This window comes from Nylanderia fulva, unplaced genomic scaffold (assembly GCF_048542155.1).
Source record: "Nylanderia fulva isolate GAGA-0341 unplaced genomic scaffold, ASM4854215v1 Scaffold28, whole genome shotgun sequence".
Classification (NCBI taxonomy): domain Eukaryota; kingdom Metazoa; phylum Arthropoda; class Insecta; order Hymenoptera; family Formicidae; genus Nylanderia; species Nylanderia fulva.
The window spans coordinates 1,062,551-1,076,156 of NW_028190347.1; the positions used below are offsets into that span (position 1 = coordinate 1,062,551).

General features: G+C 34.9%; 2 protein-coding genes across 2 annotated transcripts in view; one reads left to right on the top strand and one right to left on the bottom strand.

Annotated features, from left to right (window-relative positions):
• Positions 1 to 390: 390 nt before the first annotated feature.
• On the top strand, positions 391 to 3,172 carry LOC114939199 (uncharacterized). The gene is made up of 5 exons (XM_085483908.1): positions 391 to 598; positions 854 to 1,841; positions 1,911 to 2,075; positions 2,246 to 2,414; positions 2,962 to 3,172. Exons 2-5 carry the CDS (start codon positions 1,767 to 1,769, stop codon positions 3,060 to 3,062), a joined length of 510 nt encoding a protein of 169 aa, XP_085340034.1. The 5' UTR covers positions 391 to 598; positions 854 to 1,766; the 3' UTR covers positions 3,063 to 3,172.
• The window catches only part of LOC114939198 (neural cell adhesion molecule 2), a 206,196-nt gene continuing 195,113 nt past the window's right edge, over positions 2,524 to 13,606 (bottom strand). Inside the window, exons 10-14 of the mRNA XM_029313438.2 lie at positions 11,786 to 12,079; positions 8,892 to 9,200; positions 7,222 to 7,548; positions 6,665 to 6,855; positions 2,524 to 6,331 (exon numbers count right to left, since the gene is read on the bottom strand). Coding sequence (XP_029169271.2) covers positions 6,050 to 6,331; positions 6,665 to 6,855; positions 7,222 to 7,548; positions 8,892 to 9,200; positions 11,786 to 12,079 — 1,403 coding nt within the window. The 3' untranslated portion in view covers positions 2,524 to 6,049. The remainder of the gene's footprint in view (positions 6,332 to 6,664; positions 6,856 to 7,221; positions 7,549 to 8,891; positions 9,201 to 11,785; positions 12,080 to 13,606) is intronic.

Sequence of the window (13,606 nt, forward strand, 5' to 3'; positions counted from 1 at the left end):
GAAAAGATATTAAGTAGATTTTCTGCTTTTATATAGAAAACAAATTTTATGAATTTGCGAAGTTAATAATAGTGCATAATATTCTTAATATCATATTCTTGTGTATAATTTTAATATGTAAAAAACCTAATGATTCGCATAACCGAACCAATAAGAAAAAGTGTTTTAGACGTGATACAATACAATCTTCGCGCTGTAGATTGTGTAAGTATTGTTTTAATATTCGTTTTTTGTAATTAGAAATTTATGGTAATAATAATAATGAATCATGAATCATAATATAAATGTTAATATAATATAAATGTGTAATCAATTTCGAAAAATTTACACACTTTAATGTTTCTTTAAAATAAATTTATATAAATAAAACTTAAATATTTGTTTGTTGTGAATATAAATTTAATACACAATATGTATATGTATATAAGTAAATATTTATATATATGTTTTAAAAGAATAAAATATAAAAATTCACAATTTTCTGATTTGCTCAACTTTTTCTCAGCAAATTTACATAGTATTTCTTTTTCAGAAAACTTACATTACACGAGTTATTTATTTCGGAGAATATCATGGAGCACATGAAGTTTTGCGAAAAGTTAGTGCATTACCATCATATTTTAACTTGGAATTTTGTAATATATTATAAATACAATCAATTATGTAAATCTTTATGATGAGTTAAAATACATTAATAACGATTAAATAAGTAATTCAACATTTGAAAAAAATCTGCATGTTAAATATAGTTACGTTATGTTAAAAGATAACATTTAATATTATTTTTTTAACTTAAATTCTTTGTATTAATTATAAATAATAAATTTGTTCTAATTTTTTTCATATTTTATAGAGAATGGAACATATTATACACGATTTACATATGGATTATAATGACGTGCCTATAACGGGATTATTTCTTGTTTATCCAACATGTTATATACACGTATTAGAGGTATATTCAATATCTCTGCATTATTCATGCATAATATAAAAATATTAACAGGGTTGGGAAAATTACTTTGTAAAAAATCGGGATGGGAGCGTACTACCGATCCCGATTCGACAGGATCTTGTCGAATCGGAACCCGTAGTGCGTCTGCATCCCGATTCAACAGGATCCTGTCGAATCGGGATGGGAACGTACTAGATTATTTCTAACAGAAAAAAATTTATTTGTTAATAAACAAACCGGAAGAGTTCCGCATATACGCGCACATACATGCTTAAATACTCGTTTAACAATTGATTACGGTTGATCCTGTGTTTGGTGCCAAAAAATACAAGTAGGGTTGCATACTCTTAGATTATTTCTGACAGAAAAAAATTTATTTGTTAATAAACAAACCGGAAGAGTTCCGCATATACGCGCACATACTAGCTTAAATACTCGTTTAATAATTTATTACGGTCGATCCTGTGTTTGGTGCCAAAAAATACGAGTAGGGTTACATACTCTTAGATTATTTCTGACAGAAAAAAATTTATTTGTTAATAAACAAAGCCCGGAAGAGTTACGGTTAAATAGTAAACTTTGTTACAAGTAACTCTTTATATCCCAACCCTGAATATTAATAAGAAAAATTGTTATTGTATTTGTTTAATTGTTCAAAAATTTGAAAATTTGAAAATTTACAATTACAACAATCTTATATTTGTGCCATCAATTCAATTACTTGCTCCTGAAGGATGATAATGAGAAATAAGATAGAATTTATTCTTTTAATAAGGCATGTGAAGATATTATTTATAAACACTACAAGCTTATGTACACTATGCAGACCAATAAATGCAAATTTGGTAGAACGATTCCTATGCCTTCGTATCATCACGTTCATCAAGTCAGTGATATGTATAATGCATATGCATTTATTATATAAGAATAATCGAAATATATATCGCGCTTTCAGAGATTTTTCACGAACTGGTGCCACGTTATTTATATGACACCGCCTACATTAATAGGGACTCTAGAAAGTCACACATTAGACAATATTCAAAAGCAGGTTTTAAACTGCTTAATGAAGATATACACATTATGTGATTATATAGCAAGAGCACGTTTAGATGAAAAGGTTCGCAGGAATGCAGAAATCTAACGAAGAGCTTTGGAGTATTCTTTCAGCTATCAGACGGAGTTTTAACGAAGCTTGAAAGAATAGTTTAAAACGATTCCGAGTTTGATATTGAATAAAGCTAAACATGTTTTCCATTTTATTTTGTAACGCTTTATTTGATTTTACAGCGAATCGACGTTCAAGACGTGTTGTGGCATTTAGGAGATAAAGCGGCCCAATACCTGCCTGAAAGCACAGTCCTCGAATTTCTCTTGAGTGTAAATTCACCTGTTCTGAAAACTATCGAGGAATATCTGCAAATGTATTCCGATGTGTCGCCCAGCGCGTTTTGGAACGGTAAGAATAATATAATGTTGAATAGTAATAAATATAATATATTAACGCAGCGACGATTTTAAATCATTGTTGAGAATCGGAGTCCGAAGGGGCACAATAAGAAGCATCGTCGTTTGAATAAAAACGATTATTTATTTCAGAATATTTACAATATCAAAAAAACATTCTCTGGTATAGGGGTACATGAGACTCGTGTGTGTCGGAGACAGTCCTAACTAAGTACATATACAAATTTTCAATGTGTTGTCTCGCACAAACGGCGGCTGGTCAGATCCGGTCTCGTTATTATGACATACAAGCAGTTAATGTAACGTGCATGTATGCAACGCATTCTTATTCTAAAGAAAACGATATTCCCTTGTATTTTTTTATTTTCAATCGATATTTTAGTTACACACACGCGGAAATGAGGCCGAGGGCGAGCGGCACGCGTCAGACAAACTATCGTTAAAATTATCTTCGTGATTTATGTGTGATCGAGAGATATCTCGACGTGCATCTGCATCTTTCAGTGCTGTCTGACAAATGTCGTTTGATCATTTTACAGATAATAATGTATGGCCACCGCCTTGCGATATCATGCCACGCGACGTGTTCGACGAACATGGTCATCGAAAGATTTCATATCATCTGAACAGCGAAAAATAAACGTGCTCTGAAAGTCAACAAGGTGTGAGAAATAATGATAAATTATTTTTTTCTACGTGAAATATAATTAAATTAAATTAATGAATACTTTGAAAGATATATGTTATATCTTCTGTTAGAAAAAAATTGCTACTAATATTATAAAGTTCACATGATTTTATAATATAGTGCGGTGCTATTATAGTATACTGATTACACACACGCACGCACACACAGACACACACGAATAAAGAGTAGAAACTTTGGCAGTTGAATCCAGGTTTTATTGTACGATTCGTTTTCGTGACTTTTTTTTCTCTCATCATAAACTCTCTTTGTTGCAGCGCTTTTTTTTACTGCATACGATTACAATTATTATGTGTGCAAAAGTTATAACAAGGGAGAGGGAGAGGGAGCGAGGGAACAGGGGTGAATGTGTAATGTGGGCTGCGCGTTTCAACGATTACTAAAATTCTCTTCGATAATGTACATTCAATATTCCGACATCAATTCCATTAATGGCAATAATAATAATATAATAATAATAATAATAGTAATCAACGATTTGTCTCACTTTCAATGATCTCTCGGAAATGACGTAACGTAACGTCTAAGTGATCGAGAAAACAACATTCACTTCGAACTTCTCGAGACCTTATAATTTTCTCGAAAGCATTATTTTTCTTACAATCAAATAATTTAAAGTATCTCCGATTATCGTCCGTTCCTTTGGAAAAGCAAATGAATGCATATGCTTAATTCATGTAGGACCTTCTCTTTTGCATAGTTATTTGTATGCACATACAATAGACTGCAACACGACGACGCGACTGCAAATAGTCACAACCTACATTCCATTTATGGTCAATTGTTGTAAAGTTTCGATCTGATAGACAAATACAAAGCTACTTCAACTTTGACTTCATTTGTAATATTGCTGCATCAAAATTGAATTGTAATAAAAATGTGAAAGCTAATTTTACGAACAGAGAGACAAAGTGATTTAATATTGAATAATTGAAATTACAAAAAAAATTACAGAATAAAGAATAATTTTTCAACATAATAAAAAATAAATTTTTGCACTCTCGAAATGTAATTAAGAACAATTTTATCTAAAAATTTTTCCCCTATTTTTCTGGAATGCCTTACGCTATAATGCCAGAAAAAAATATGCAATATAGCAATCATCCCGTCGATAGATCAATTTTACATTAGATTACATTGTCGAATTCTAGAACGATATACATATATACTAGCATCGATCTTATTTAAATATAGTGAACATCAAAAGATTATTAGAAAGATTTTTTCATTCTTTCTCTCTCACATTACGCACACAGCCATATCGAATAAAATACATTCTATTCCTCACGTGAATCCTTGCAGTCGCAGCAGGATCGTCGCATCAATCGAGGAAGCGTAAACCTGTACGCAAAAATCAATCTGTATAGATCGAAGCAAAATACGGGTTATCACTTCTCGCAAAAAGGAGATTCTTCTACGCGCACACGTCTCGCGTAAAATAGCTTATTAAACGCACCGTCCAGCAGTCGACTGCTCTCGATATTAAGATACAATTTTCATCGTTTTATCTTTCGCGGATTGGTGGCGGAATGCGCCTTGAGCCACTTCAATCGACGACGAGAGTATCCCTGTACGGAGGATATGACGAGGCCCCCTTTTTGGCGACCTTTTTTTCTTCTTTTTTTTAAAGCTATATAATACAAAGAGGCTAAGAGCGGTAACCTCTGCCGAACGAAGTACCAACAAGATTCACAAGCGTCGAAACAGGCAGTAAGTTAGAAGTGCTATCGCGATTACGTACCACATGTTACAGAAGAACGCCTTCGTATAATCCAGAAGGCGTTTCTCTTTCTATAGAATAAGATTCAAGACTTTGAAAAACAACGTTCATCATACTCAATACATTTACTTCGAAGGAAGTCGTTTACTTTATACATTGTACAAGAGATACTTGATCTTACGGTGGAATCCAGAATATTGCAAACTGAGACGAAACCGCGCGATGGGGATATTCATCCATTCATTTTTCTCTTTTCGTCTTGTCGCTCCGCTACTGATTTTCGTACATTCATATCATTTCACCCGACTCGATTCCCACCGGTGGAGATACAAACGATATGTCTCTGACAACTCCTTCCGATTCTCTATTTCCGTATTGTCAACGTCATAAATAATTACGCGACGACATAATGATGTTCATCCCTCTCAGTGTACGTTATTCTGGTCTAGCGCCTCCACGACGACTTAACGCATATACATATTTATACTTACATCGACTAGACAAATTGTACAATGTTGTGTTCATAGTAAAAGTGGGAATGAACCATTAATATACGCGACTCGTACAAAATATCTTCCGCGTTTCGAGGTATATATACAAGAGTGTGTGCACGGCGAACTTTTCTCTCTCGCTCGCACGTGTACACATTGTAAACTCACTCTACCACACCGCAGAAGCTCGTCGAGGTTCCACCGGGGCTCGGTCACGAAGCTACGCACGAGATGAGAAAAGCCGGCAGAGCTGCCGGTTCGTCATTCTTCGGTTTAAAAAGGGCACTTGATTCAACAGAGAGGCGCAAATTCGTGACACTTTGTCGGAATGGAAACGTAAACCCGTCGAACTCGAACCGGCTCGCACACCCGAAGTGTCCCGAACAGCACAAGCGTTTGAAAAAGTCCCATTTTAAAGGACATTCTTTATGAATCTTCCAAAAGATCTTTTTTCAGACTTAATTTTCGGCTCTAGATAATAATAGACATCTTAATTGTCTCAAACGCTTCTTTAGGAGTCTAAGAATCATTCTTTCTTAGTCCTTCAAAGACGTTTTAATCTTACAAGATATTCTAAAGACATACTATAAACATTCTTCAGATGTTCTTGTGTCGTTCGGGACTCACAGCTATCTCATTATTGACAAACAACGCGCGATTCACAGCAATTCGCTCACGCTGCAGGTGCAGGCCCCGTGGTGGGTGTAGGGTCACACGGAGCTCTCCCTCTTGGCCATTACTACTGGCGTGCCTATCGTCGCGTCCTTTTGCGACTGGGCCGATGGACAGCACTGACCGAGCATCCGCGTCTCACAATCCTTCGTTAGGAGCGCATTGCCGCTCGGGCAGGTCCTGGTGACGACACCCAGACCGGCGTACAGCATCGGAGGACTCATCGTCATCGACATCGATTGTACGCTCTGACTGGGCCAGTGTTGTCTCGGCAGGGTGCAAACACCGCTCTCGTAGACGTCACCCACCAGCGGCTGAAACTGAAACGCGTCCATGATTTTCATAAATTAATGATCAGAATAACCACATGCGAACTAACTTGATTATTTGAGCAAAAGAGAAAGGGCGAAAGAAGGTACCAATGAAGAAATACTATCATCGATCGTTACGTTTTGTATCATGTTACTATTGATATTCTACTTAATTAATTATAATATAATCCCGAATCATATTATGGACGTTGATTGAATTGTTTCAACCGCAGAATGATGCATACTGATTGTTATTAATATAAACTCTACTGTGTTATTTCATTAAACATCTACAGAATATTTGCACGACGTTTACGTTATTGAATCTTCAATGAAACTCACGCTTTTGTGCTTCGTCGACAAGTTTGAGAACTCGTGGAGCGGCATGCCATTGCGGATCGTGCAGTAACCGACGTAACTGCTGTGGCCGCTGATGGAAGTCACCGTCGAGTGTTCCAAAAGACTCCTCGATGGCGACGTCTCGATAGTTGATACCAGACGTCTCTTCCTCAAATATTCTGATGGTTCGTCGCCTATAGAAAAAGCACAAGTGTTTTACAATTGGAAATTTCATCACAGAGTTACGAATTTACGAATGCGCACGTGTGTAAATGAGAAAAACTTTCGAAAAAAAATTATATTAATTAAGTGCGTAAAGGAACGGTGCGCTCCTTCGGCAAGGTTTTCTTTCAATCACGAAGAAAATGTTTTTAGACACTTATTCGTATAAATTACATATTTTTAAAATATATTATAATAATTTTTTTATTTATACATTCTCTTCTTGCGGAATTACAAACAAAATAAAAGCTTTAGATTTTACAACATAAGTTTGATCTCGCTTCTTAAATTTTGCCAGAATTATTAATATAGAATTAGCGAATTATGAAGATACACACCAGTGATTTGCTGCGGAATGATATCCGGATTCTTCTCATCGCTCTCGCTGAGGTCACCGCTGGTGTCGAGCTTCCTGAACGGACTACTGGGATGCTTCTCATCCGCGAGCAGACTGCATCCCTCTCGGAATCGTAGCTCCCTTTGTATAGGGACGGCCTTAGTCTGTTTCGCGTGATCCTCCATCTGCGACTTGTTTTGCTCCTCCACGTGCGTATGCTGGACCCGTAAGACGATCATTACGATGACCGCAACGATGATGAGGGCCGTCACCACGCCAATCATCACGCTCAACATCGGGGTCAGCCGAATGTTCTGCCTTGGTCGTTCTGTGATGCCAAAATAAGCGAAATGTAGACGGAAATTATAAGAATCGATATCGATCATCTGTAGATTTACGTGACAGATTTACATAATAATTTTAGGCAGCTTTCAATCGTGCATTATGACATAAATAATCTGTTCTGATAAAAAGCGCTTTTGAAAGCACTTTAAGGTCTTGACATGGCATCGAATTTTTAATGGATTTTGTGTGATACGATAATATTAATAATAGCTTAGTTGGTGCTACAGAATAATACATCATGCATGACGTAACAAGCACAGCTTTTATGAGAGAATAAAAGGTATTCGAGATTACAAGAGTCATGCTTGATTCGGTCGTGTATTGTTGAAATGCGATTCGGGTAATGCTTTAAATATAGCGCGCAACATATATTCTATTTTAATAGAGATATAAAGCGCGGGATCTCCCAACAACCTTTGGGTAGGCGAATTAAAAATTACGATAACAATCGTATCGAGCAAACAATTGGAAAATTGTCCAACGGTATTAAATCGCCAATTCCTGACCCGATTTTTCGCGCAATCATAAAAGCGCCGGGAGCTTTTTACGCAGCTCACTCGACGAATTAATATTGACTCGATGGCTTTTCATCAATCCGGCCAATTGGCGGCGACTCATCATCCGCCCTGTATGATGGACGTGAAATTTTTTCGTAATTATTCAGATTTCAATGTAAGCCTTTGGAGAGAAGCGTTATAACTGATAAAAAAAATTTAGCAGATTTAAAAAAAAAGCCAGAAAAATTTAAAAATAAAATACTTTCATTTATTGTTTTCGATCAGTTTCGCAATATTGTTACTAAAAATTTTCTCTATATTTAATAGTAATTTTATAAAGACAATTGAATTCTCTACCATCTTAAATTGAATTCTGTTTCGTAGAGAAATCGACTTTCCTTATTAGTTACATCAGTTTTCAATTCCCAAAATACGATCACGCAACCTTTCTTAGTAAAGAAATGTTTTATGTCGCAGGCAAGAAAGTTTGAGAACCACTCATGTAAGATATACCAAATAGAATGATGGTCCTCGAACCAGTACTTCCTTGGAACTTTTAAGCAAAATCGACTATCGCAAAGGTTCGTTCAAAAGATATCGAAAGGCTTTGGAGTTGTTAACGTTACAGTGAATCTTGCAGGAATTTTTGCACGCGAGCATCAAACGAATTCAAGTCATTCGAATACATAGCGTTGCATGCATCAGAACCGACACGAATACACGTATACTTCGATCGTCAGGTATACCATTTCCGATTCCGAAGATACAGATACCATACTGTCACGGTTAATCGGATTTAAGGATGAAACAGGAATATTCGCACACTCACCCGACTCAGATGTCAATTGTTTCTCCGGTAGCCTCAGAGTGCCGGCCTGCACCACCATCGCCTCGCTACGGCCTTTGTCGTTGTAGGCATAAATGCAGGCTTGATAAAGGGCACCCGCTTCCAGGTGACTGACGCTGAAACGCGGCGTCTGCGACGTCAGATTGGCACGCAATTCCTGGCTATTGCTCTCGCGCACCTCCAGCAGGAAGGATTGCGGCAGACCGCCGTTGAAGCCCTCTGCGCATCGCACGGAGAATGAATTGGTCGATGTGTTCGAGGTCGTGCAGTTGTGGACCATGTCCGGCCGGCCTGTCACAGAATAAGGTTTACTTGCATTTTAAAATGCGCCACGAAAATATTCGCGCGTTTGTAACAGGCTTGTAACGTGCCTTGGGCACGAGGTCGCGATAATATCAGAGATAATCTTATTTTACAAGTACGCCTTTGATAGCTAACACATTTTTACATCAGAGATATTGGGACAGAGTTGAGATAATTAATAAGAAAAATAATACGATGTAAAAACTAATCACTTCAATTATTAAATATATAATTGGATCCCTCTCCCTCCTACATTGGCAAAAATTAGAGCTCGATTTTCTTTTTTACAAGTATACCAAGTTTTTCGGAAATCAATCTCTACTAGATTATATAAATTTGTTTCAATGTTTTAAATAACTGTCAAAACACTTCAATGCTTTGACAAATTAAAATATTCATTTAATTTTAATCACGCTAGCGAATGAATAAATAAATTAATGTGTCAATATCGAGATACTTTCATTATACATCAACGAGAAAAACTTTTAAACTCATTAACATATATAAGTTCATATCAACTTAATAATATTAAACAATTTTTTCCGTTCCGTATATATTGATTTTTTGTTAAATACTGCATTAATAAAAACTACATTTTTTATATCGTAGAAAAAGGAGCAAAATTGAAATATAGGATGTTCTGAAGTCTTATTGATATTCTTAAAGTCGAAACAATATAAACAAATATAAATGAATTGTCAAACTAACGTTAATGTTATTTGTATAAATATGCAAATTAATTATGTGACAACTCTCCTCAACATTTCTAAAGTTCGTTTATGCCTTTTTACGCCGTTATTAAAAGTGTGCCACATTTTAAACAAACTAATTATATAAGCGGTCTAATTATGTAAGTAGATTCTCTTTAGCATCAGCGTGTTCTGAAGTTTACTCTAACTTTCGATATTACATTCTTTTCTCACGAAGATGATGTATAGTTTCTTATACAGACGATGGAAGAGGAGGTCTTATGCAACATATCGGTTCACGTGCGGTACATTCGCGAATCAGGGCGTGATAGTTGCCCTGTAAATCTGGTTCACGGTACGCCGGCATATACAAGAGCCACTTGTAAGCTGCACAACCGAGTCGGCTGTAAAGATGCACGGATGTTTGTGTGGTATTTTCCTGGGGAAGTATTAGCCGATGGTACTACTTTGCGGCTCGTAAAAGCCGACTAAAAGGGCAGGAACGAGATGGTAACGGGAATATGGCATATTGTGTCGCGAGAGAGAAATAAAGAAAGGGAAATAAGCGGAAATATGCCGCGAGATTGTTCTCGCGTTTATGGTTCCTGAAAAATCACAGTGCCGGACACCTGCTACCATTTCGCGAATTCTCCCCTTCGTCACCTCCTCCTTTTTATCTGCTTAAGTCGTATCTATTTTTTGCTGCGGCATGAAGGACGAAAACCGTTTTCTTTTATACCCCGAATATATATATGTATGCGCGCGTTCTTGTATATGCATACGCACGTTTTCTTTGCATTAAAGCAATCCGATCCGCGAATCGCAATTAATTGGTAACTCGAGCATCAATATCGGCAGAAATACGACCATGGGAATAATGGGGATACTGACGTTACGGATCTCTCCCGTTAGTTCTTGTGTGGATTTTCTAAGTCGTATATTTTAAATAAAAAACAGTAGTATCAGGTTTTTTATGAATGATTTTTGTTTAACAAATAAACTAATAATTTTTTTATATTATTATATACTTTGCGAGAGGCGAACGTAATATGTATGTTATAATATAATTACATATTTTTTAAGTTTTGTTTTTATACAAAGTTTTTTGATATTCGAAAATAATTTGCGATTTTATTATTAATTTATATATCGTTATTTCAATAGTAATTTTAGAGCTAATTATAATTGCAAAACTTATACTTATTTAGGTAATTGGAAATTTCAGGTAATTGAATAATTCTAATAAAGCGACATATACTACTTCCATCACTATATATGCTCTTTCCAAATATATATTAAGATTTAAATTAGTTATTCAATTAGGTAAATTCAAACTTTGGAAACTAGGAGCAAAATCCGGGTCTTAAATTAGCATAAAGTTGTAATTTCCGAAAGAATTAAATCTTTCCAATAAAAAACCATTAGTACTAAGTTTATTATCAATTTTACCAATTTACGAAAAATAAGCGGATTATACAGAAATTTATTTTTTAAAAGCATACATTTTTCTCTAATTCTCTAAATCCGAGAAAACGTTTTAATCTTCTAATTCAGAGAAAATTATAATCATTCATCTCCTTAATACTAGTCTTCTCTTTCTAAAATAAATTCTTTTCTTTCTACCCACATTTATTCTAACCTTTTTTTAGTTCACAAAAGCAATCGTAAATTACAAAATGACCAAATCGAGATTTCTTATCTCATATAAATTTTTTGAAATTCGTGAATAATTTGCATAACTTTATTACGTCACGTCGCAATTCCGTCGTGACAATCAATCTCCTTCATCAAAAATTCACGTTGCATATCGAGAACCAGTTTCGTAACGTCGGTTCGCATTTTCGCCAACGTCACGATACGGATATGAATAATGATATATCTTACCGGCTGGAATAATGTGATAGACGCAGGGTACTTGTTGTTGGCCGATGTGATTGCTGGCCCAACAAAGTAGCGTGCCGTAATCTAGTTCTGTCATTGGTGTGTATGAGACGATGGAAGATGTGCCGGCTCGCGCGATGTGACCGGCCGAAACGTCGATACTCTCGGCGGAGTTATTGAAGGTCCATTTGAATTGCACTTCCGGCGGATTTGCATCCACTTGACAGGATATATTCGCCTTCTCCTGTTTCGCCACGCCATGGACCTTGGTCTGATTCGGCTTGCACGTGGGAGCGACTGCAGAAAGTCGAAAATGACATCGATAAATATAATAATTAGAACGCAGATATATTTTCGTCTTGCAACCCCTTATGCTATTGCTAAATATATTACGATTTGACTGACAGTTCATGATTCATTAAGTTTTTATTGAAAGTTTGATATAAAAAAATAATTTGATTAATCGGGACACACGAAATATTTTATTACTATCTTCGCTTCACCTTATTGATAGATTTTCTAACTTTAGAGTCAACATGTACCAAATTATATAATGGAAAAATTTAAAAAAATTTTTAAATTTAATATCTTGCTGATTCAGAGCCACAGATTATATTTCTTTAAATAAATAATAACTGAATAAATCGACCAGACTGACAATAATTTATTCGATGATTAAATTACATACGACGTTTCGGCCATCAATGCGGTCCTTCTCAAGTAAATCTACGAATATTAATCACAACAAAAATTAATATTAAAGATTAAAAAATATAAAATTAAAAAATTTTTAAAAATAAATATAATTACACGCATATATGAACACAAAATATAGATTAATAAAAATAGATTACGTTACCAAATAAAGTAAAGAATGTAAATCAAATTCATAAGACGGGCGTGAATAATTTAAAACTATTGCGGGCTAGCTGCATTTTAACAAACGTTACATAAAACACTGCAGAAAGCAACAATCCACCGATAGAACGTCAAAACGATGTTAAGTACTCGAAATCCAATTAAGTACTAACAGTAAGACATCAAAGTTAAATTACAGTAACAAAGTCAAATAAATAAATATAATCAAATAGAGTCAAGAACGCGGTCATAAATCCCACTGAAATTCTCCGTATCTTTTTGTAAATTAATAATATTCGAATGCTTCTTGATGTAAAACATCTCTGCGATTGCTCTTTTTCTTGTATGTTTTTCATAATGTAGTATTTTTGGAGAATCTCAACGAAATTCATGGTCATTAGACAACTATTATTTATTTCTTTAAGTATTCCCGTGAAAATATGTGAAAAGAGATATTCTCTGCCGCTCATTTAAATGAATAAAGCTCAATTTCTATAAATATTTTAATTTCTATGTTAACTGACTTTATACTAGAATAATTAAATTTGCATAAAATCAAAACTTAATGATTCATCCAGAAATTTATCACATACAATATTATTATTTTCTATTATAAATAATAGAAATTAGATGGTAAATCATTTATTAACATTAAATACACTTTGATATATAATAAATTAATTATATTATACAAGAAAAATTTTTAAACTTTTTTTTCACTATTTTTATTTATTTTTTTTTATACTGACCATGCGAATGTTATTACATTACGCGCTTGTAATTTTTAGCTGCGAATTTCTGTGTTAAACACGCGGGAGTAACTTTCCTATAATATGTCCCACAGCGAGTCGATTCTCGCTCACGAATCAATTCAAATATTGATTAGTAAAACTGTTACAATCCGTGAAATATTTCGATATATCGCATCCGATAATCTCCGCGCGCAAACGGACAAACAGTGGAACT

Bases quoted from the DNA above. Each gene is read 5' to 3' on its own strand.
- LOC114939199 (XM_085483908.1), top strand. From the start codon at position 1,767: ATGTACACTATGCAGACCAATAAATGCAAATTTGGTAGAACGATTCCT. The intron at 1,842-1,910 runs GTCAGTGATATG...TCGCGCTTTCAG, and splicing joins CGTATCATCACGTTCATCAA to AGATTTTTCACGAACTGGTG. The intron at 2,415-2,961 runs GTAAGAATAATA...ATCATTTTACAG, and splicing joins GCCCAGCGCGTTTTGGAACG to ATAATAATGTATGGCCACCG.